Genomic DNA, 25,156 nt, shown 5'->3' on the forward strand with positions numbered 1-25,156 from the left:
TTTGCCTGTAGTTACACAATCAGTAAATGAAAGAGGCAGTTCAGCTTCAGACCCCAAGCTCCTCAGCATTGCTCTGTGCTGCCATGCTAACAAGAACAAAAGTATTCTATTCCCATGGTAGAAGGTTGGTGAATTAGCTTCCTAGGGCTGCTGTGGTAACAAAGTACCACAAACTGGGTGGCGTAAAACAACAGAAACTTATTCTCTCACAGTTCTGGGGGCCGGAAGTCCAAAATCAAGATGCTGGCAGGGTAGAGTGCTCCCTCCAAAATCTCTAGGAGAGGATCTTCCCTTGTCTCCTCCAGCTTCAGGTAGCCCCGGCGCTCCTTGGTTTGTGGCAGCATCACCCCAACCTCTGCCTCCATCTTCACATGGCTGTCTTCCCTCTGTGTGTCTACCTCTGTGTCTCTTCTCCTCTTCTTGTAAGGACAGCAGTCATGTTGGATTAGGGCCCACCCTAATGACTTCATCTTAATTACATCTGCAAGACTATTTCCAAATAAGGCCACATTCACATATACGAGGAGTTAGGACTTCCATATCTCTTTTGTGGGAAGGGGTTGTGGGTGGGGGCATAGTTCAACCTGTAACAGTGGCCCACCTAAGGCTTTGAATCTGGGGCTGAAGATTTACAAATGCTGGAGAGCTGTTCAGGATCAGCAGCAAGCTGAGACTTTCTCCTTTATGCCAGTCAGGACTGAAGGAGTCAGGACAAGGGAAGGACAATGCTCCTGCATTACAGTGATATTTAGGGCCCAGACCAGGTGCTAACTGATTCGCTTGGCTGTACACCTGAAACTAACCCAACATTGTAAATCAACTATAATCCAATAAAGGTTTTTAAAAATAATAAACCGTCTTCTGCCCCATCATTGGTACTTTGGGAAAAGAGGCTTAGCTTAGCCATATAATAGTTCTTCCAGCTTCCCAGACATTTCTTGTGAAAGGGGAAGATGGGGGAAAATGCAGCCTTCCAAAACTCCAGGCAGGGTGGTGGAGGGCAAAAAACTCACCTCTCGAATCTGCCTAATATGGCAGGGCTGGGATAGCAAATTCAGACAAATAACAGAGTCTCCATCGGGGGTACGTGTAAAGAAAGGACAACAGTAAAGACAGTAGTGGGAAATCATTTATTTTCATACTATTTCAGTGAAACCTTAAGAACAATCTCTCTACTAAGAGGGATTTGAGAGGAGGGTGCGGGGAAGTGAGGAGGAGGCGATTTCTTGCTCTGTCAGATAAGATTTTCCTTAGTCGAAGGGGCTGCGTAGATTTCATAGAGTTGGGAGGTCCTCATCTTGAGTTCCCGGGCCACCTGGCAGATGGAAAAAGGCCAGCAGCAGTGCACTGCCAGCCAGTCCTCGCACAGCGTGCCCTAGGGGAGACCGGGTCTCTGTCCTGGCTCAATCACACAGGCTCAGTTCCCTTTCCCAGGGACCTCCGCAATATTACCTCATGGCCCATCCCACCCACTGCCCCCAAGATCCGCCACCACCCTGAAGTCATCGCCCAGGGACACAACTCCACCGGGTGACCCAAGTGCCAAGCAGCTCGACACCTAATCAATCCTTGCAATTCAGAGACCTGCCCTCAAGACTTCGTACCTGAAACCACTGTCTCACTGACAGAAAATTCTGTCAACATCTTTTTTTTTTCCTCTTAGAACTTAATGTTTATAATTATTTTATTTACGTTTTTGGAGTAATAAATGCACATGGTCCAAAATTCCCACAGTAAGAAGGGATAGGAAGTAAAAAGTAAATCCCCCCCCTTCTACAGCTGTCACCAACCACCCAGTTACCTGTCAGGGGGCTACTGTTGTTGGTAGTTCTTATATACACTTCCAGATAAATTCTATGTCTAGGCAAATATATAGATACATATAGATATATACACATTACATTTTACATACATATATATAGTCTTTTTAAGTAAATCGTTACATACTTATATGCCTTGCTCTTTTGTTCATTTAAAAATATATCTTAGGGATCATTTCACATGAATATATAAAAAGATGCCTTTAACTAATGAGAACCTACTGTACAGCACAGGGAACTCTACTCAGTGCTCTGTGGTGACCTAAATGGGAAGGAAATCCAAAAAGACGGGATATATGTATACGTGTGGCTGATTCACTTTGCTGTACAGCAGAAACTGACAGCAGTGTAAAGCAACTATACTCCAATAAAAAAACAAATAAAATAATAAAAAGATGCCTTTTTATCTGTCCACATCTTAGTAGGTATGACATGTCTGTCCTCAATCTCTCATTGTACCTCAGTCTCAGCTGCGCTGGAAATCGTCTGGCTCTTTGAAGGGTCCCCAGGGAACCCCCAGAGTGAATTCTGTATATGCTGGATGGGCTACATTTTAAGTGAGATTATCCCAAGTGTATCCTCCAAATTTGGTGCACTTCTACCTATCATCTTCTCTGGATGTAATAAGAGACAGAGAAACAGAAGTGGCCAACAATCTACATTATAATAGGTCCCCCTTGGAAACACCCTTCACAATGTGGCATTTTCGTTAATATACATCCTAGTAACAAATGAAATCGGAAATTTCTTCCCTTTCCTTTCTCAAAGTATTCCACTAAGTGTGGTGTTTTTAAGCATCCTCACCCACACCTCATTTTTTTTTAAAAATCACAGGTTTGAAAGGCACAGGTTCTCATACAGCTCCAGCTTCACATATACATCCAAACACACTTACCCGTATTTTATGTCTCTCTCTGGTCCCAATTCTTAGTGCAAAGGTGGACCCAGGTAACAATGGCCAACAAAAACACTCTCCATAATGCCTGGCGATGTCACACTCAAGACACATGGGACAAAAGAGACCACAGAAACCTGTCAATAACCACATAAAAGCAAGGTTCTCAGTTGTGCTTGGAGCAACTTCACATCTCAAAGAGCATTTATAGCCCTATGCCATCAATTTAATACTGCATTGTCCCCCTGCAATCAGGGACTGAGAATGAATAACCAATTTGCAAAACTCACTATATGAGAATTGCCATAACTGAGCCACATCAAAATTTTCTTCTTTTGTTAAACACTGGCAAAGCTGAACCTGCTACAATTCTGTTAACGTTCACTACGGTAATTGTTTTTCCTGTCAAGAGAAAAGCATTAAATAATTTTTTATAGTTGAAACATAACTGTTGCTTCTCTTATGTTCATCTATCTAATTTCAATATTCAAAATAGACACAGTATATGATACTTTTGAATAGCAGGCGTCTTTTTCTATACATGTGATTGAAAGCTCTTATATGGTACACTGATTCTGCCTGCTATTCTTATAAGGACTTTATTCTATTTCTCAGGCCAGAAGGTTTCGCTAATGTTTGCAGCTTCATGGAGCCACTGACATCTGCCAGTTTTAATCTGTAAACTAGTAGAGGCTTGGTTCCTTGAACATCAGCTAGAAACAGTTGGTCATTTATTCATTCATTCATCTTTAACTACTGATATTGTTTCCTACACATCCTGCATGAACCATTAACACAGAGGTTCTCTTTTAAATACGTTTTGGGTCACGGGCCCTTTTGAGAATATGGTGATAGCTATGAACTTGCTCCTGAAGGAGAGAGAAAAATACATGAACACAGACATGCAAAATTGTGCATTCAATTTCACAGGGTTCAAGGATCCATTGAAAACTATCACTGGACCACAGGTTAAGAACCCCTGGTAAACGATTAAGATGCTATATCATTGCAAAAGATGACAACCTTGATGAATACAAATAATTTGAACTATGAAAGAGCAAAAAAACTAACCATGACCTTTAAAAATGTACTCAATAAATATGTTATTGAGGCATAATTTATAAACAAGAAAATGCACAAATCATAAATGTTCAGTTGGATGAGTTTTGACAATCATGTTCACCCACGTAACCAAACGTGTAGAATACTGCCATCACCCCAGGGAGTTCCCGTGTGCCCCTTCCCAGACAATTCCAGTCCTCCCACCCCCACTCCAGACATATCACTATTCTGATTTCTATTCCCATAGATGAGTTTTACCTCGATTTGGACTTCGTGTAAGTGGGATCGTGTTTACTTTTTTTTTTTTTTAAAGCGATCTTTCTCTGTTTCTTCCCAAGAGTTACCACTTTTTTTTTTTTAATCAATAGCTACTTTATTTATTTATTTTTTTTTAAATTTTTTTAGCTGTGTTGGGTCTTTGTTTCTGTGCGAGGGCTTTCTCCAGTTGTGGCAAGCGGGGGCCACTCTTCATAGCGGTGCGCAGGCCTTTCACTATCGCGGCCCCTCCCGTTGCGGGGCACAGGCTCCAGACGCGCAGGCTCGGCAGTTGTGGCTCACGGGCCCAGTTGCTCCGTGGCATGTGGGACCTTCCCAGACCAGGGCTCGAACCCGTGTCCCCTGCATTAGCGGGCAGATTCTCAACCACTGTGCCACCAGGGAAGCCCCATGTTTACTTTTGTATCTGACTTCTTTTGCTCAACATCATGTTTCTTGAGATTCATCTATGTTGTTATGTGTATCTGCAGTTTGTTCCTTTTATTGTTGAGTAGTATTTCCAATGTATAAATGTTCTACAAATTGTCCATTCTCCCACTGTTTATTCCATTTTTTGCTATTATGAGTAAGTACTATGAATATTCATATACAAGTCTTTACGTGGACAAATATTTTCATTTCACTTGGGTGGATTCCTGGAAATGGAATTGCTAGGTCATGGGGTAGATTTATGTTTAATTTTACCAGACATTTACAAAGAGTTCTCCAAAGTATTTGTACCATTTTACCCTCCTACCAGCAATGTATGAGAGTTTGTTGTTCCACATCCTCACCAACATTTGCTATTGTCAGCCTTTTTTATGTTATCCATTCTAATGAGTGTGAAATGGTAGTGTTCATAGCCTTCTTGTGCACCAGACACAAAGGCTCACATACCATGTCACTAGAAGAATACTAGAAGAATTCCTTGTCAAACACCTATCTCTGTTGCCTCATCCATCCCTCCCTCTTCAACAGTGAGGAGCGCAGAGTCCCACTCCCAAATTCAGTGACAAAGAAGCAGAAATCTAGGAATGCTGTTTTATCTTAGAACCTCCAAGGGATGTGCCTGGACTCTGGACTTCTCCAGTTTCATATAAGAGGTGAGGTAGCACATGTGCACGCAGGGCATGAGGACTGGAGGGGGGAAGAGGACAAGGAGCAGCCTATCTTTGAGGAACAGAACATCTATGTCATCAGGAATCTTAAGAAAATCACTAAAGCATGTATTAGAGGCATCACTTGGCCCAAAGCAAACACTACATTCAGCCTTGACTAAGTCTGGGATGTTTTGTCCCACATTTTAAAAAAATCATTACTCCTAGTGAGATCAGCAGGTCCCACTCAGCACTGACAACTGGTATAAACAGGTCAGAGGACAGCAAATAGCCCATGAACGTGCAGTGAGTTCAGAGTGGTAATATTGTATGCAACCCTGAATTAGGGGACTTTGAAATCATGGCACATAAAAATCAATCAAAACTTATGCATGAATTACAAAATACTGTAGTGTATATCCCTGCAAATAAAAAATTAATCAAAAGTTGCATAATTATAAAGCTGGCAAGCTAAGTGAGTAATAAATTGTGTTTACACAATTGCCTGAGCTGCACCACTTTAACTGGCAGAGAGAAATGCCCACCATCCTCAATAAGCATATTGTAAAAAAGTTGTTTTGTGCACTGGAGCTCCTGTACCTTATTTTTATGACTCATATAACACATGCTGTTAATTTTATTTTTAAGCCTTTCCATTTGTATATCCATGTTATCTAAGTGTTCATTATGAGGCAGTACTAGATACCGAGGAAACACACACAAAATTCAATTACCTTGGGACAGAAGTCAGATATGATTAAAAAAACCACAATGAAAGCCAAAGTTTTATTATATAATATATAATAATTATACAGATTTCACCATGTTCCAAGCCCTGCTAAAAGTACTTTGCATTTATTAACTCATTTAATTCTCACAACAATCCTATAAAATTTACTATTATTAGGCCCATTTTACAAATGAGCAAACTATTGCCCAGAGGATTTAAGCCATTTGCCCAAGTTCATACATTTGTTAAGAAGGGGCAGAGGTCACGTTTGAACTCAAGTAGTCTGGCTCCAAAGTCTTAACTACTACACATACCACATATGCCCAAATATTCTCATGTTTTATGTATTTAACTAGTAAACAATTGTGGACTTGTGTGTTCTGAGACAGTGTCCTCACTACCACTATTTGGTATTTATTCCTGTGGAGAGTCTGAAATAATGCAACTTCTTTAGGAAAGATCCTTGGGTCAGGTGTACCGAGATGGAGTGCTGTGGGATAAACACTGTCCTCAACAAGAGATACACAAGGGTAGGATGATGGAATCCTTTGTCTTCACAGGGCTCTAGGAGGAAATTTTGCTACATAAATCACAGACCAAGGGTAAGTATCCAGAACATACAAAGAATTCCTGCAAATCAATATATCAAGTATTAAACAGAAGAAGAAAATGAACACAAGACATGAACAGGTAAAGAAGAAATACAAATGGCCAAGAACAAACATGAAAAGCTGCTCAATGTCGTTAGTAATCAGGGAATTGCATACTGAGATGATCAGAAACCATTTATTACCGATAAGAATGCCAAGTTTTCCTAAGGATTTTTTTTTTGAATTTTCTTTTATTTATTTTTTTATACAGCAGGTTCTTATTAGTCATCAATTTTATACACATCGGTGTATACATGTCAATCCCAATCACCCAATTCATCACACCACCACCACCACCACCCCCCTGCCGCTTACCCCCCTTGGTGTCCATATGTTTGTTCTCTACATCTGTGTCTCAATTTCTGCCCTGCAAACCTGTTCATCTGTACCATTTTTCTGCCCTGCAAACCTGTTCATCTGTACCTAGAAAAATGTACAATATTTGAGTTAATGTACAATATTTGCTTTTCTCTTTCTGACTTATTTCACTCTGTATGACAGTCTCTAGATCCATCCATGTCTCAACAAATGACCCAATTTCGTTCCTTTTTATGGCTGAGTAATATTCCATTGTATATATGTACCACAACTTCTTTATCCATTCGCCTGTCGATGGGCATTTAGGATGCTTCCATGACCTGGCTATTGTAAATAGTGCTGAAATGAACATTGGGGTGCATGTATCTTTTTGAATTATGGTTTTCTCTGGGTATATGCCCAGTAGTGGGATTGCTGGATCATATGGTAATTCTATTTGTAGTTTTTTAAGGAACCTCCATACTGTTCTCCATAGTGGCTGTATCAATTTACATTCCCACCAACAGTGCAAGAGGGTTCCCTTTCCTCCACACCCTCTCCAGCATTTGTTGTTTGTAGATTTTCTGATGATGCCCATTCTAACTGGTGTGAGGTGATACCTCATTGTAGTTTTGATTTGCATTTCTCTAATCATTAGTGATGTTGAGCAGCTTTTCATGTGCTTCTTGGCCATGTGTTTGTCTTCTTTGGAGAAATGTCTATTTAGGTCTTCTGCCCATTTTTGGATTGGGTTGTTTGTTTTTTTAATATTGAGCTGCATGAGCTGCTTGTAAATTTTGGAGATTAATCCTTTGTCAGTTGCTTCATTTGCAAATATTTTCTCCCATTCTGAGGGTTGTCTTTTCGTCTTGTTTCTGGTTTCCTTTGCTGTTCAAAAGCTTTGAAGTTTCATTAGGTCCCATTTGTTTATTTTTGTTTTTATTTCAATTACTCTAGGAGGTGGATCAAAAAAGATCCTGCTGTGATTTATGTCAGAGTGTTCTTCCTATGTTTTCCTCTAAGAGTTTTATAGTCTCCAGCCTTACATTTAGGTCTCTAATCCATTTTGAGTTTATTTTTGTGTATGGTGTTAGGGAGTGTTCTCATTTCATTCTTTTACATGTAGCTGTCCAGTTTTCCCAGCACCACCTATTGAAGAGACTGTCTTTTCTCCATTGTATATCCTTGCCTCCTTTGTCATAGATTAGTTGACCATAGGTGCATAGGTTTATCTCTGGGCTTTCTATCTTGTTCCATTGATCTATGTTTCTGTTTTTGTGCCACTACCATATTGTCTTGATTACTGTAGCTTTGTAGTATAGTCTGAAGTCAGGGAGTCTGATTCCTCCAGCTCCATTTTTTTCCCTCAAGACTGCTTTGGCTATTCGGGGTCTTCTGTGCCTCCATACAAATTTTAAGACTTTTTGCTCTAGTTCTGTAAAAAATGCCATTGGTAATTTGATAGGGATTGCATTGAATCTGTAGATTGCTTTGGGTAGTATAGTCATTTTCACAATGTTGATTCTTCCAATCCAAGAACATGGTATATCTCTCCATTTGTTGCTATCATGTTTAATTTCTTTCATCAGTGTCTTATAGTTTTCTGCATACAGGTCTTTTGTCTCACTAGGTAGGTTTATTCCTAGTTATTGTATTCTTTTTGTTGCAATGGTAAATGGGAGTGTTTCCTTAATTTCTCTTTCAGATTTTTCATCATTAGTGTATAGGAATGCAAGAGGTTTCTCTGCATTAATTTTGTATCCTGCAACTTTACCAAATTCATTGATCAGCTCTAGTAGTTTTCTGGTGGCATTTTTAGGATTCTCTATGTATAGTATCATGTCATCTGCAAACAGTGACAGTTTTACTTCGTCTTTTCTGATTTGGATTCCTTTTATTTCTTTTTCTTCTCTGATTGCCGTGGCTAGGACTTCCAAAATTATGTTGAATAATAGTGGTGAGAGTGGACATCCTTGTCTTCTTCCTGATCTTAGAGGAAATGCTTTCAGTTTTTCACCATTGAGAATGATGTTTGCTGTGGGTTTGTTGTATATGGCCTTTATGATGTTGAGGTAGGTTCCCTCTATGCCCACTTTCTGGAGAGTTTTTATCATAAATGGGTGTTGAATTTTGTCAAAAGCTTTTTCTGCATGTATTGAGATGATCATATCGTTTTTCTTCTTCAATTTGTTAATATGGTGTATCACATTGATTGATTTGCGTATATTGAAGAATCCTTTCATCACTGGGATAAATCCCACTTGATCATGGTGTATGATCATTTTAATGTGTTGCTGGATTCTGTTTACTAGTATTTTGTTGAGGATTTTTGCATCTATATTCATCAGTGATATTGGTCTGTAATTTTCTTTTTTTGTAGTATCTTTGTCTGCTTTTGGTATCAGGGTAATGGTGGCCTCATAGAATGAGTTTGGGAGTGTTCCTTCCTCCCCAGTTTTTTGGAAGAGTTTGAGAAGGATGGGTGTTAGCTCTTCTCTAAATGTTTGATAGAATTCACCTGTGAAGCCATCTGGTCCTGGATTTTTGTTTGTTGGAAGATTTTTAATCACAGTTTCAATTTCATTACTTGTGACTGCTCTATTCATAATTTCTATTTCTTCCTCGTTCAGTCTTGGAAGGTTATACCTTTCTAGGAATTTGTCAATTTCTTCCAGGTTGTCCATTTTATTGACATAGAGTTGCTTGTAGTAGTCTCTTAGGATGCTTTGTATTTCTGCAGTGTCTGTTGTAACTTCTCCTTTTTCATTGTTAATTTTATTGATTTGAGTCCTCTCCCTCTTTTTCTTGATGAGTCTGGCTAATAGTTTATCAATTTTGTTTATCTTCTCAAAGAACCAGCTTTTAGTTTTATTGATCTTTGTTATTGTTTTCTTTGTTTCTATTTCATTTATTTCTGCTCTGATCTTTATGATTTCTTTCCTTCTGCTAACTTTGGGTTTTCTTTGTTCTTCTTTACTTCCTTTAGGTGTAACGTTAGATTGTTTATTTGAGACTTTTCTTGTTTCTTGAAGTAGCTTTGTATAGCTATAAACTTCCCTCTTAGAACTGCTTTTGCTGCATCCCATAGGTCTTGGATCGTCGTGTTTTCATTGTCATTTGTCTCTAGGTATTTTTTGATTTCCTCTTTGATTTCTTCAATGATCTCTTGGTTATTTAGTAACGTATTGTTTAGCCTCCATGTGTTTGTGTTTTTTACGTCTTTTTCCCTGTAATTCATTTCTAATCTCATGGCGTTGTGGTCAGAAAAGATGCTTGATATGATTTCAATTTTCTTAAATTTACTGAGGCTTGATTTGTGACCCAAGATGTGATTTATCCTGGAGAATGTTCCGTGCGCACTTGAGAAGAAAGTGTAATCTGCTGTTTTTGGATGGAATGTCCTATAAATATCAATTAGATCTATCTGGTCTATTGTGTCATTTAAAGCTTCTGTTTCCTTATTTATTTTCATTTTGGATGACCTGTCCATTTGTGTAAGTGAGGTGTTAAAGTCCCCCACTATTATTGTGTTACTGTCGATTTCCTCTTTTAGAGCTGTTAGCAGTTGCCTTATGTATTGAGGTGCTCCTATGTTGGGTGCATATATATTTATAATTGTTATATCTTCTTCTTGGATTGATCCCTTGATCATTATGTAGTGTCCTTCCTTGTCTCTTGTAACATTTTTTATTTTAAAGTCTATTTTACCTGATATGAGTATTTCTACTCCAGCTTTCTTTTGATTTCCATTTGCATGGAATATCTTTTTCCATCCCCTCACTTTCAGTCTGTATGTGTCCCTAGGTCTGAAGTGGGTCTGTTGTAGACAGCATATATATGGGTCTTGTTTTTGTATCCATTCAGCAAGCCTGTGTCTTTTGGTTGGAGCATTTAATCCATTCACGTTTAAGGTAATTATCGATATGTATGTTCCTATGACCATTTTCTTAATTGTTTTGGGTTTGTTTTTGTAGGTCCTTTTCTTCTCTTGTGTTTCCCACTTAGAGAAGTTCCTTTAGCATTTGTTGTAGAGCTGGTTTGGTGGTGCTGAATTCTCTTAGCTTTTGCTTGTCTGTAAAGATTTTGATTTCTCCATCGAATCTGAATGAGATCCTTGCCGGCTAGAGTAATCTTGGTTGTAGGTTCTTCCCTTTCATCACTTTAAGTATATCATGCCACTCCCTTCTGGCTTGTAGAGTTTCTGCTGAGAAATCAGCTGTTAACCTTATGGGAGTTCCCTTGTATGTTATTTGTCTTTTTTCCCTTGTTAATTTCAGTAATTTTTCTTTGTCTTTAATTTTTGCCAATTTTATTACTATGTGTCTCGGCATGTTTCTCCTTGGGTTTATCCTGTATGGGATTCTCTGCACTTCCTGGACTTGGGTGGCTATTTCCTTTCCCATGTTAGGGAAGTTTTTGACTATAATCTCTTCAAATATTTTCTCTGGTCCTTTCTCCCTCTCTTCTCCTTCTGGGACCCCTATAATGCGAATGTTGTTGCATTTAATGTTGTCCCAGAGGTTTCTTAGGCTGTCTTCGTTTCTTTTCATTCTTTTTTCTTTAGTCTGTTCAGCAGCAGTGAATTCCACCATTCTGTCTTCCAGGTCACTTATCCATTCTTCTGCCTCAGTTATTCTGCTATTGATTCCTTCTAGTGTATTTTTCATTTCAGTTATTGTATTGTTCATCTCTGTTTGTTCTTTAATTCTTCTAGGTCTTTCTTAAACATTTCTTGCATCTTCTTGATCTTTGCCTCCATTCTTTTTCCGAGGTCCTGGATCATCTTCACTATCATTATTCTGAATTCTCTTCCTGGAAGGTTGCCTATCTCCACTTCATTTAGTTGTTTTTCTGGGGTTTTACCTTGTTCCTTCATCTGGTACATAGCCCTCTGCCTTTTCATCTTGTCTCTCTTTCTGTGAATGTGGTTTTTATTCCACAGGCTGCAGGATTGTAGTTTGTCTTGCTTCTGCTGTCTGCCCTCTGGTGGATGAGGCTATCTAAGAGCCTTGTGCAAGTTTCCTGATGGGAGGGACTGGTGGTGGGTAGAGCTGACTGTTGCTCTGGTGGGCAGCGCTCAGTTAAACTTTTATCCACTTGTCCGCTGATGTGTGGGACTGAGTTCCCTCCCTGTTGGTTGTTTGACCTGAGGCGACCCAACACTGGAGCCTACCCGGGCTCTTTGGTGGGGCTAACGGTGGACTCTGGGAGGGCTCATGCCAAGGAGTACTTCCCAGAACTTCTGCTGTCAGTGTCCTTGTCCTCACAGTGAGGCACAGCCACCCCCCACCTCTGCAGGAGACCCTCCAACACTGGCAGGTAGGTCCGGTTCAGTCTCCTATGGGGTCACTGCTCCTTCCCCTGGGTCCCGATGCACACACTACTTTGTGTGTGCCCTCCAAGAGTGGAGTCTCTGTTTCCCCCAGTCCTGTCGAAGTCCTGCAATCAAATCCCACTAGCCTTCAAAGTCTGATTCTCTAGGAATTCCTCCTCCCGTTGCCAGACCCCCAGGTTGGGAAGCCTGACGTGGGGCTCAGAACCTTCACTCCAGGGGGTGGACTTCTGTGGTATAAGTGTTCTCCAGTCTGTGAGTCACCCATCCAGTAGTTATGAGATTTGATTTTACTGTGATTGTGCCCCTCCTACCATCTCATTGTGGCTTCTCCTTTGTCTTTGGATGTGGGGTATCATTTTTGGTGAGTTTCAGTGTCTTCCTGTCGATGACTGTCCAGCAGCTAGTTGTGATTCTGGTGTTCTCGCAAGAGGGAGTGAGAGCACATCCTTCTACTCCGCCATCTTGGTTCAGGCTGGCCGCACTCTAAGGTTTTTAATGTCAAATGCTGTGGGGCACCACAGAGAAATAGGTGCTCCATACACTGATGGAGATGGAAATTGGCACAGTCACTTTGGAAAGCAACTTGGCTGAATCTCGTAAAATTTTAAATACTCTGGGATTCAGTAACTCCACTTGTTAGCATCTACCCTAGAGTAATGCTTACACATGCACACAAAGAGGCTGGTACAAGGATATCCACTGCAGCATTATTTGTGGCTTCAAATTTAAAATAAGAATACATTAATAGACGAAAGTATAAATAAACCATGATGGTGCAGATCATACTAGGGAATAATTAAGAATGCAGTGAAAGATCAATTAAGTACCAACAGAGATAAATCTCTAAGACATATTCTGAGTTAAAAAACTCAAATTGCATAATGATATTACAGCATAATACCATTTACGCTTTGTTTAAAAAGTTACGAAGCAATAGTATATGTTACTAATAGATGCATATGTAAATACAGAGAAAAAGATCTGGAAGAAAACACTCGAAATTGATTTAATAAAAAAGAGTGACATGGTTTCCTTTTCTGTAATGTTTCATTTTTTTAATAAAGTGAACATATTCATGTGTTATTTGTGAAGTAAAAAAAAATATATATATATATATATGCAAGTATGTGTGTGCGCATGTGTGTGTGTGTGTGTGTGTATGTACTTTTTTTAAAAAAAGCTCAGGCTCAAGAGAGATCCATGTCATAAATTCAACCTCTTCCTCTTACCCCCAAAGGCCTGGTGGTTATGTCAGCTCCCACAGCCTAAACATTCCTGGCCTATTCTCTAACATGAACTCCACCCTCAAACATGGAATGTGGTTCATTATTCATCCCTCTAACTCGCAGGGGGAGTCGAGATAAAAAGAAGAAGGCTACACAAAACCACAGTGTGGAGCCCCAGAGAGCAGAAGTAGGAAAGCTGGGTGGAAATTGCAGCAAGGCACATTTCAAATCAATTACCACAAAAGGGCAGACTCTAACAATAAGAGATGCTTAAAAAAGGAATGGGGGGCTTCTCTGGTGGCGCAGTGGCTAAGAATCCGCCTGCCAATGCAGGGGACACGGGTTCGAGCCCTGGTCCGGGAAGATCCCACATGCTGCGGAGAAACTAAGCCCATGCACCACAACTACTGAGCCTGCACTCTAAAGCCCGCGAGCCACAACTACTGAAGCCCGCGTGCCACAACTACTGAAGCCTGTGCGCCCAGAGCCCGTGCTCCGCAACAAGAGAAGTGACTGCAATGAGAAGCCCATGCAGCACAAGGAAGAGTAGCCCCCGCTCACTGCAACTAGAGAAAGCCCGCGTGCAGCAACAGAGACCCAACTCAGCCAAGAATAAATAAATAAATAAATAAATAAATAAATAAATAAATAAATAAATAAATAAGGAATGGGGCATGTTCATACGTTGTGGGTGGGAGTGTAAATTAGTACAACTTCTAAATGGAGAGCCATTTGGCAACATCTATCAAGATTTAAAAAGGTATGTACTATCTGACCAGTAGATTTATCCCTCAGCAATTATCAAACAGATAATTCACACACATACAAAATGGCACCTATACAAGAATACTCACAAAGCATTGGTTTGAATAGCAAAAAGCCTGGAAACCACATAAAGATCCACTAATAAGAATTTTTGGATAAATAAATTATGGTACATTCATACAATGGAATCTATGCAGCAATTTAAAATATTAGCTTCGGAAGAGATAAAAAAAAAAAAAAAAAAAAATATTAGCTTCAGAAGTGCTGATACGGTCTGATCACCTATATTGTTAAATTAAAACAAAACAAAGGTGCAGAACTGTGTGTGTTTACAATTCTATTATTTGTGTCAATTATATATACCACATATACAGAAAAAATCTGGAAGGATAGATGCCAAAATATTAACAATGTGTATCTCCAACAGCTGGGATTACAGGACACTGCTTTCTTCTTTTATAGCCTTTTGCATTTTTCTTTTTTACCATGATTATATGATACTTTTATAATAAAAAGATTAATCTATTTTCATTAAAATTTTTTATATATTTATCAGTATATAGACTATATTGGGGCTCAGGTAAGAGTGGTGGCCTCTGAGGAGAACTGGGCAGGGCAGGAGAGCCGGGATGGAGTTGCTGCTTTTCATATACCTAAGGGGTAGGTACTTTTGAATTTTGCATCATGTACCTGGTAACCTATTAAAAAAAAATTTTTTTTTTTAAAGCACTGAGCTGGCTCCAAGGGAGAGGAGCCCTCCTTCCCGGAAATGTTCAGAAAGCCAAGGCTGTCAGGTCCTTACCAGGCTTGTTACAGAGGGGACTTAGACAAGCTGGTGAGGGGCCAGACCAGCTGACCCCAATATCCCTTCTGAATCTAAGTCTTTATGATTGTTTCAGTGAAGTGCCGGAAAGAAGGAAGCAAGTGAGAATACAGGTTAAAATTCATTCATAGATGTGTCGTTCAGGAAATATTCACAAGTGCCTTCTATTTGTCAGGTGCTCGGCTGGGCAAGACCAGTTAGCAGGACCCGTGGTCCCTGCTTTCAGACTGCAGTGTACAGTGTACAGTGTACAGCTTACCCAAGATACAGTTCAAGGACACGAATCCCAGTCTGAGGCCTTTTCATGCCTCCTTCCTCTTCCAGAAAACCAAAGAAATTCTTGGGCTGCTTCACCCTACCCACGTTGGGCCTCTGATGGCTCCTCGTCCACACAAAGCTCTTTACTGCCTGGTGCTTGTGGTGCCTCCACAGGAAAGGTGATTTTAGTGGCTGGTTCTTTCCCATCTCTCAGGTATCAGCTTAAGTCAGTTCCTCAGAGAGGCCATCCTTTGCCCCCTGTAATCTCCTTTCAAAACACCTTGTTTATTTCCTCCACGGCACTCAGCACCACTGCAATTATTTTGTCTATTTGCTTATTGCCTATCTCCTCTCAGAGACAGTCTCTGTCTTAGTCACTGTTATATCATGTAGCACGTAGCACATGACCATACATAGGTAGGAACTCAGTAAATGCTGGCTGAATTACAAACCAGTGTTGATTACACCTTCCACATAAACCTGCTCTGGGGCAACATCACAAACATCCCCAGCTGAAACAGCCAGCCTTTCACCCACAAGGCCATTTCACAGCCACTTATTTCACCTCCGCTTCAGCTTCACATCTGAGCTTTCAGAAACCACATCCTCAAAGGACACAAAAGCACCCATTTTCTCATCCCAGGGCAGTGTGAATTCAGATGAAAGCACAGAGGTGGGAAGAGGGAGGCAGTTTAAAAAAACAGAAGTGCAATTAAATGAAGAAGCAAAATGTCAAAAATAAATGGAAACTATCACTCTTCATTATGTACCCTTTGCTTAATGGATGACAAACTGTAGCAGTAATTCTCAACATTTAATGGTAAACTATCCCAAGATGGGAATCTGATGTGAAACAAAGTCATGGAAAGAAGATGTCCCTTTTGTTTCCAAGTTTGTCACAACTATTGTCACAGTGATTTGCTTAAAATAAAACTTCGTGGATGAAGTAGCCCTTTTAAACAAGGAAGGAAAAAAACCCAAGACTTACAGCACTCATACTCCAGCTGCATCCTGGGAATCATGGTGCAGATCACCAGTGTATAAATTGACACTGCCTATAAATTTTTTCTTGTGAGACCATTAGCTTAGAGATACTATAAGCAGTCACAAAATGGAGGCCCATCCAGGGAACAACAATTAGGACACAGTACATTCAAGATCACCCGGTACTGTATATCCATAGCCTCTCCTCCACAGATCACGTCCAGCTGTAAAGAATATTGTATTCTCCACACGTCATTCCTTCTTGCCCCTAGAATGGGCTCTCTAATGGACCAGCAGGGACCCAGAAGACCCGTGTGGTTGGTCTCCTGAACACTGATGCGGGTGGAGCACAGAACTAAGCAGTGAAACAATGTTTAAGGCTGAGGGGGTGGCATGTGGTCCTTTCTTTGGTCAACTTTTTAGGTACTCTTGGGATTGGGCAGCAACCAATCTAAGTCTCCTGATTCTACTCTTTGCTCTCAACATTCTGGAAAATAAAAATTTATAACAACAATAGCATTAATACCTAAGATTTACTAAATGCATTATTGTATATTTTTTGGAATTTTCATAGTAACACACCCCAATAGTAAATTTAGGAATTTATCCCTTCCCTACTGTGGGAAATAAGAGAACTGGCATTCAAAATGCCCTGGCCTAGTCAAGCAGCAGTCATGACCTAGGCTAGAAAGATTGGGCTCCATTGCTGAAACAGCAATTCTCAGACAGGGAAGCAAAAGGATTAAAATGTTTGGAGTTGACCAGACTTTCAGCTATCTCCTGATAATGCATCTTGTCCCTCCTAAGCTTAGATTTTGGTTGATTTCCTGATTTTGTGAGCTACCCCATAACCTTCTAATGAAATCCTATGTTTGCTTGTGTATTAATTTCCTAGGGCTGACATAACAAAATACCACAAACTGGACATCTTAAAACAATAGAAAGTATTCTCTCGTTGGAGAATTCTGTAGGTTAGAAGTCCAAAATTGGCATGTTGGCAGGGTTGGTCCTTCTGGAAGCTCTGGGGGAAAGTCTGTTCCATGCCTCTCTCCAAATTTTTGGTGGTTGCTGGCAGTCCTTGGCATTCCATGGTTTATAGATGCATTATTCTAATTTGTGCCTGTCTTCACATGGCCATCTTTTGTGTGTGTGTGTCCAAATTTCCCTCTTCTTACAAGAACACCAGCCACTGGCTTAGGGCCCACCCTAATCCACTATAGCCTCTTTGTAACTTGACAACAATGCAAAGAACCTATTTCCAAATAAGGTCACATTCAGAGGCTCCAGGTGGACATGAATTTTGAGGGGACACTATTTAACCCAATATAGCATGCAACCAAAAAAAACTCTGATCCAGTTATGTTCCAAACCAGTGTTCTAGAGTGGGTTCTATGCATTATCTGCTTTAATCTTGACAATCTTTAAGGTGGGCACCTTTATTTACCCTCATTTCAGAGGTGGAAAAATGAAGACCCTGAGAATTTGTCCAAGGTCAAATGGCCAGTAAGAGGCAGAGTTAAGATTCAAGGCAAGGTCTATATCCAATACAAATGTGCTCTCCTAACCACTACATTATGTTCCAGACTTTGCTCTACTTGGAAATGCATTGATACCCTCACCCCTCCAACCACCAACTATAAGCTATGAAAGGAAAATGGTCCACTTCCCAAACTGGGGCTAGGTCTCCACATCTCCACGTAGCTATTCTGCCTTCTCTGTACCACAGTACTGGGTGACAACCAAAGTCAGAGAATGTGGACAAGAACCAGGAAGAATCCTGAGTGATTCAGAGAACAGCTGCCATAACTGTCTGGTCAGAAGTACACATGGGTAGCTATGGCAGGAAGAAATCTACTGAGCTCTGGGTCAGATGGTCAAAGGGACAGCGATGGAGGGTAGTGTTTGGTGCTGGGCGGTCTCTTCTCTGTGAGGCCCAGGCAAACAGTGAAGGCTCAGGTTTGGATGATCAGAGCACCAAAAATTTTGTTAGAGTTTTTGCCTCAGCAAGACTCAGCTGAGTAAGGACGTGGATCAGGTAGCAGCTCAGAGCTCTCTGGTTGATCCATCTTATGAGGCTTTAGGATAAATTCAGGTCTTGCCAGACCCTCTAAAGGGTGGGGGAGCCATATTCTTCAAAAATAGCAGATCCAGAGTCTGTTGAACTTAAGAGACTGGCCCTCATCCATCAAAAAGGACAGCCCCCCACCCCCCCCGACAAAAAAAAAAAAAAAAAAAAGATTCTGTGACCGAGTTACTCCCTAGGGCAAGAACATCAGGTCCTGGAAAAGGATACTGACGTGTGGTACCAGAGATGGGTCAGAATGTCCTAAGGTAAAAATAGAATCAATGTGCTTTGAACTTCAAACCCAGCGGAAAATCATGCAGCTAGAGGACAGTGTTGTTGGTACTTCTTTACACCTAAACCAGTGTCTGAAAAGATTTCAATCAACAAAGGGAGCTATTCAACCTAAATGTCCATCAACAGAAGAATGGATAAAGAAGATGTGGTACATATATACATTGGAATATTACTCAGCCATAAAAAGGAATGAAAATTGTGCAATTTGCAGAGATGTGCATAGACCTAGAGACTCATACAGAGTGAAGTCAGAAAAACAAATATACAACATCGCTTATATGTGGAATCTAGAAAAACGATACAGATGAATTTATTTGCAAAGCAGAAATAGAGACACAGACATAGAGACACAGACATAGAGAATGGACGTATGGATACAAGGCGGGGAGGGGGGAAGGGATGAATTGGGAGACTGGGATTGACATATATATACTATTGATACTATGTATAAAATAGATAACTAATGAGAACCTACTGTATAGCATGGGGAACTCTACTCAATGCTCTGCAGTGACCTAAACGGAAAGGAAATCCAGAAAAGAGGGGATACATGTACACGTATAGCTGATTCACTTTCCTGTACAGCAGAAACTAACACAACATTGTAAAACAACTATACTCCAATAAAAATTAATTTTAAAAAAAAAGGGAGCTTCTTTTTATGATTGGTCTTATTCAATGATTGGTCTTCCTCACTATTCTGTGAGGAAAGTACTACACTTTCCTCACAGAAATACTAGAGATAAGCAAAAAGAAAAATTATTCATTAGCATACCATCTGGAGACACTTGCTGTAAACATTTGTATTTATATCCTTCCAGATATTTTTCTAAATATTCCCCCAAATTAATGTCAAATGTACATGGTTTTACAATCTGATTCTTTAACTTAAAATTGTATCCCAACATTTTTCCATCTCAGGAAGTATTATTCTACAACATGACTTTTCATGGCTGTATAATAATTCATTGTATTGAAGTCCCCACTGAACATTTAGGTTGTTCTAGATTGTTGCTACAATAACCAATGCTGCAAAATTTAATGATGCTGCTAAATCTTTGTACATGATTTATTTCCTTTGACTAAATGCCTAAAACTGTAATTACTGGGTCGAAGGCTACATAACACTTGAGGTCCTTTTTATAGGTGTTACTAACCATTCACTGGGAAGCTTGTACTAATTTATACTCCATCAGCTGCAGATAAGGGAGCCCATTTTGTGCATCTTTACATACAATGGATTTTGTCATTTAAAAAAATATTTGAAGTCACCACTTATTTTATAAAAACATCCACATCCCTGAAAAGCAAGATCCTTCCTGCCAAGGAGTATATTTGAGTCACTAGAATATTAATCCAGTTAGTCTGAAACCATTTAATTTCTGTCCTTGTGCCTGATGCAGCTTTTCTACCCACTGGTGTCTTAGGAAAGAAAATAGTAAAGGAGAACTTAAAGGAAGAGAAAAAACATACAAATTCTCCTATCTCTGCAGACACTGAAGAGGCCGGTGCTCCAGTCCCCACCAGTCTGGACGATCATGACTGTGGTCCTGCCACTGGCTCCCCGGACAGGCTGCTTCACCACAGCCTGTGCTGGTGCATGGCTCCTGGAGAGTCAAGGATGGTGATTAACTTGGAAACAAAGAAGATTGTTCAGAAGGATAATCATCAAGCCAAGACAGAGTGATAAAGAGATAGGGACCCAGTGATGCCCAGTGGCTCTTATTTCATAGCCCAAGCTGACTTCACCATCTCCGTCCCTCCTCCTCCATCATACCTCCTCCTCTGATTTTTTGCCCCATTTCTATTAGTGGCATTATTATTCCAAGTTCTGTCACTCGGACTCAATGTCCAGTCTACTTCCTCAGTGTTTCTCAGTGTTTAATAATAAATTCACAAATTTGGAACCAAGAGTCCTCAGTTCAAGCCCCAGCATGTCACTTCCTGGAAGCCTGACCTTGGTTAAGTGGCTTAACCTCTCTGTTTTGTTTGTTCAAATTTAAGATGAAAAAACTACCTCACAGGGTTATTATGTGGACTGACAGATAATTTGTTTATTGTGCACACAGCACGTGTAACAATGTGACCCTGAGTGAGGCTGTATGCAAGGATTTTGAAACTTTGTTGAAAAGACCAATAAGGAATTGGACTGAATGGTACATCTAAATCTGGATGAGGCTACTGAAGTGGGACAGGTAGTATCATTTAAATGAATAACCCAGACTTCAGAATATATCTTGATATCAAACTACTATATTGTTGTCCTCGTGCAGCCACATAGTACAACTCTGGTTTGACTTTCCCTGAAGGGCATAGATATTCCACTCAGTCATTCTGAAATAGAAATACAGGACCAGGGGATGGGCTTCAAAAGTGAGGTGAGAAAAAAACTTCCTTCTCTTTCTGGGGCTGAAAGTTAGTTTTGCCTGAATGCCTACCATGGGGATACCTGGAGTGAGTCCTATAGTGAAGGGCAAGCTGTTATCTAGCCTCATGGAAGGGGCAGGTCAAGAGTGGGATAGAGGGGCCAGAGAATGAGAATGAGTCTGAGCCTGTACATAGTAGCAGTTGCTCTGTTTGGGGCTACCCTTTTAGCAAGCTTCATTAAGAGTTTTGTACCTGGTCTCTGATGTGTTATGAGGAAATAAAGAGCTTGCCTCATACTTGAGAGAAAATAAAAAGACAGCAGAATTTCTTCCTGTAACAGCTGTTGTTACAGTAATAGTCACCAAAGTTCTGCACCTGGGACACAAAACCTAGAGGCCAGAGTAGAATACTCCTGAGCATCCTTAAGGCAACACCCTGGGGGCATCTTGGAAACAGCTGCCCTTTGAGAACCTCTGATTTGGGACATTAAATCCAATGGGATTGCAAGTTATCATAATATGGGGAGCACTGTTCTTGTTATTAAGATCACATCTCTTTTTCATTCCACCAATACTACCCACACCCTCCCAAACCTGACAGCACATTAGCTTGTTAAAAAAACGCATTCCCAAGCCTCACCCCAGACCACTGTACAGGACTCCAGGGATGAGGTATAGAAATCAGTGTTCATAATAAAGTTCCCAGGCAACGCCCATGTAGTCATCCTGATAACAGCCTGAAACCTGATACAGGTGGACTTGGAGACCACTGATGATCCCTGCAATGGCTTCTGCGTCTCCTACCAGGTAGGTGGTGATGTCAATGTAACAGAGATGGCAAGGAAAATAGAATAGGAGGTAAGGCAGAAGGGAAGAGGATGCTGGGAGCACAGCCAATCTACAGTGCCAGTGAGACATGAGGGGCATCCCAGCCAACAGCTGGGAATGCTGCACAAGAGCTTGGAAGAGCGAGTAGAGTTGGGAGTGACCTATCTAGAAGTGTGAAAGTAGAGCTGTGAAACATCCCCACCCTTTTATCCATTCGGCATTAAATAACATAGGTATGGGTACATGTTAATATATTTGCTATGATGTGGGCTAAAGCTTACTGCTATGGATTGAATTGTGTCTCCCCGAATTCAAATGTTGAAGATCTAGCTCCCAATGTGACTGTATTTGGAGGTAGGGCTTCAAGGAGATAATTAAGGTTAAATAAAGAATAGGGGTAGGATCCTGGTCCGATAGGACTGCTGGCCTTATAAGAAGGGAAAGGCCATGTAAGCACTCAGAGAGAAGGCTGCAAACCAAGAAGAGTCCTCACCAGAACCGGACCATGATGGCACCCTGATTTTGGACTTCCAGCCTCCAGAACTGTGAGAAAATAAGTATCTGTTCTGTAAGCTACACAGTCTGTGGTATTTTGTTATGAAATTCCGAGCAGACTAAGACACTTATGAAGACTTCAGATTGGTCCTGAAGAAACTACCTCTATACATATCTTATCTCCTCTACTTCCATGTGAACTCCTTGAGGTCAGGGGGCACCTGCTGCTTCTCCCTGTATCCCCAGAATCCAGTGCACTCCTTGAAAACTAGTGCGTGCGCAACAACTGTTGAATTGGATTAAACTCAATTCACACATCTCTTCCATTATATTTGAGTCCTCCTCAAATCTAGCTACAGATTATGTGACCTTAACCATGTTTCATTCTCTAGTAAAGGCGCAACTCTCAGGTGTGAATTGATTACATAAAAACATCAAGAGTTTTTATTGAGAGTAGCCTAAAATCTTCTTGCATGCCTCCACACAACCCAGGGCATTTACCTCTCAACGTGATCCCTGCAAGTTGGGACTTCCATTATTACACTAAGAGTTTCCAGCAATTTTAGTAAAGGAGTTTCTTAGGGCTGAGCCCCTAGATTAGATTTTCCCCTGAAACGCATTTATAGCTTGGAGCCCTAGAAGAGAATTTTCTGCTTCTATCTCAGCATTATATGTGTAACACTTATTATGGCAAGGAAGCCTGTCCTCTAGCTATTGCAAATCAAATAACTAAGAGGGTAGCTTTTCCTTGGTGGAAAAAAAAAGGGGTTTTTGTGTGTGTGTTTGCCTAATTTTGAACTCAAGAACTGTATTATTTTCTTTCCTTAATACTCTGAATCTTTGGTGATTTTTATATTAAAATGTTTGAATTGACATTCATTAGCTAAAACATTTCAGTTCAAGATTATAGCTCATGTGTCAAAATTAAAATAAGAAGCATAGCTACCCTTCACCGAGTACCTGCTATGTGCCAGGCACTTAGTAGTTCCTTTAAGAACTGAATAATTATTCAGGGGCTGCTACAGGTGTCAGACTAAAGTAGCTATTGCAGCTTCCTACATAGCTTTTAGCTCTGTATATTACTCTAGATAGATAGAATCTTACACTACCATTAATAGGAATGAGTTTGGAAGCAGTGGGTGAAGCTGATGGTCACACAGTTTCTAAACCAGAGTAACTATCCATTTGCCATCAAATTCAGCAAGTTCTTCATTTAGTGTAAAGAGAACAGAGCTTCGATTCAGGCACACTAAAGTACAAATGTGGCTCAGCTGCATTCTAGTTGTTTGACCCTGTAAAATACAACTTGTCCCAGCCCTCAGCTCTGGTCTCCTCTTCCATAAAATTGGATTTAAACTATCGTACCTCCATAGTCGTCCTGAGGATTAAACAAGATTATGTACTTGGCATATAGTAGGCATGCAGTTGATGGCAGCTACTGTTATTATTTAAATTAAGGATCTTGCACATACCCTAGGGCATCCTGAACACTTTTCTGAGAAACAAAGAACAGAGGGAGGAGACTGGGGGGAGTTTCTCAGTTGTCATATGTGCTACCCAAATACCTTAAAATTCAATCAGGGTGACTAATCATCCCAGTTTGCCCTGGCCTAAGGGTTTTTCCAGGATGGAAAACTTTCAGTGTTAAAATCAGGACAGTCTCAGGCAAACCAAGAGGGTTGGTCACCATAAAGAAGAGAAGCAGAGAGAGGCTTCAACTGGTGGGAGGCAGAGGACTGACTGCAGTCATTCTAGTTATCAGCTCCTACCAAACAACAGAGTTGAGACGGATGAGACACACAGCCTTCCCCCTTTTCAGTCTTACTCTAACCTTCACCTCTTCCAGCAGCTAAACACATTCCCCACTGCATGTCCCCACACACCTGGTGCTTCAGCCTGGGGGGTTTCATGTCACCCTCTACCTTAATGAAACTTGCAGTACTAAGAGTTTGTTCTGCCTTCCACTGAGGTCTCCATGATTAACCATTTCAAACTCTTAACTGAAGTCAAAACTCTTGAGTTTTGATTTCAAAAGGGTGGGAATTAATGGCAGCCACCAGAAATAAAGTTTCACTTGGTCAGGGTGCAACATTTTCAGTTAAGAATAAAGAGACACCTTTCCATCCAAGCCAGCTCTTCTCTTTTCACAAACCAAGCAAGGCCAGAAGGAAATAATCAGTTGCCTCCTTTTCAGGTACACATGGGAAATGATAGCAGCTTTCTTCCTGAGCCCAGTTTTCTTTTTCCTGGCTCCTTATAAGAAGAAATTGATTTGATATTCCAACCAAAGAGCAAAAGCTGGGGGTAAAATCACCCTACTCCCTACCTCAAGCTGGAAATAAAACGTTCTTCATCTTCAGATGGTATGAGTGAAAGCAACAGAGGTGAGTGTGTGTTGAGAAAGGAAATATCCTCAGGAAACTTAGAGAAGTAATTTCCAAACCAATTCATAGCTAACAGGTATTTTCTTGTCACTTGGGATATCCTTTTCCCTTCAACAATAAGCTGACTGATTCTAAACTTAGGTTCAATCCAAAATGAAACATCTAAAGAATGTTGCCTTGATATTCTGGAACCTGAGGTCATAGCAGTGTAACTGGCAGACATCTTATTTCTTTAAAGACAGGTACACAGTTAACTGTGGGCATGTCTGTCTTACTAACCTGAAGGGAGATACTGCTGAAGATATAGTGTAAGTTAAATAAAAAGAAAACTTCTCTTTGGTGGAAAAAATCCCTTTGCTTTAAGAGATAACTCTAGCAAACATTTATCTAGCTAAGTGTCACTTGACCTTTCCTTAGGGGACTCAAAAGGCTACAGATTTCCGCCATGCCTTGTAACTGAGAAGTAGTGGGGACCTCTCATCATCCCCAGGGCCGCTGGTCCAATTCAGCAAGAGGGTATGAGTCTC

At 40.5% G+C, this 25,156-nt stretch overlaps 1 protein-coding gene across 1 annotated transcript; it reads right to left on the reverse strand.

Moving 5' to 3' along the window:
- Positions 1 to 1,126: 1,126 nt before the first annotated feature.
- On the reverse strand, positions 1,127 to 24,696 carry PLAC8L1 (PLAC8 like 1). Its single transcript, XM_061188293.1, has 4 exons — positions 24,572 to 24,696; positions 20,030 to 20,163; positions 2,716 to 2,852; positions 1,127 to 1,375 (listed from the first exon to the last, which is right to left on the reverse strand). Exons 1-4 carry the CDS (start codon positions 24,694 to 24,696, stop codon positions 1,235 to 1,237), a joined length of 537 nt encoding a protein of 178 aa, XP_061044276.1. The 3' UTR covers positions 1,127 to 1,234.
- Positions 24,697 to 25,156: the final 460 nt, after the last annotated feature.

Source organism: Eubalaena glacialis, chromosome 4 (genome assembly GCF_028564815.1).
Source record: "Eubalaena glacialis isolate mEubGla1 chromosome 4, mEubGla1.1.hap2.+ XY, whole genome shotgun sequence".
In the NCBI taxonomy this organism is placed as follows: Eukaryota; Metazoa; Chordata; class Mammalia; order Artiodactyla; family Balaenidae; genus Eubalaena; species Eubalaena glacialis.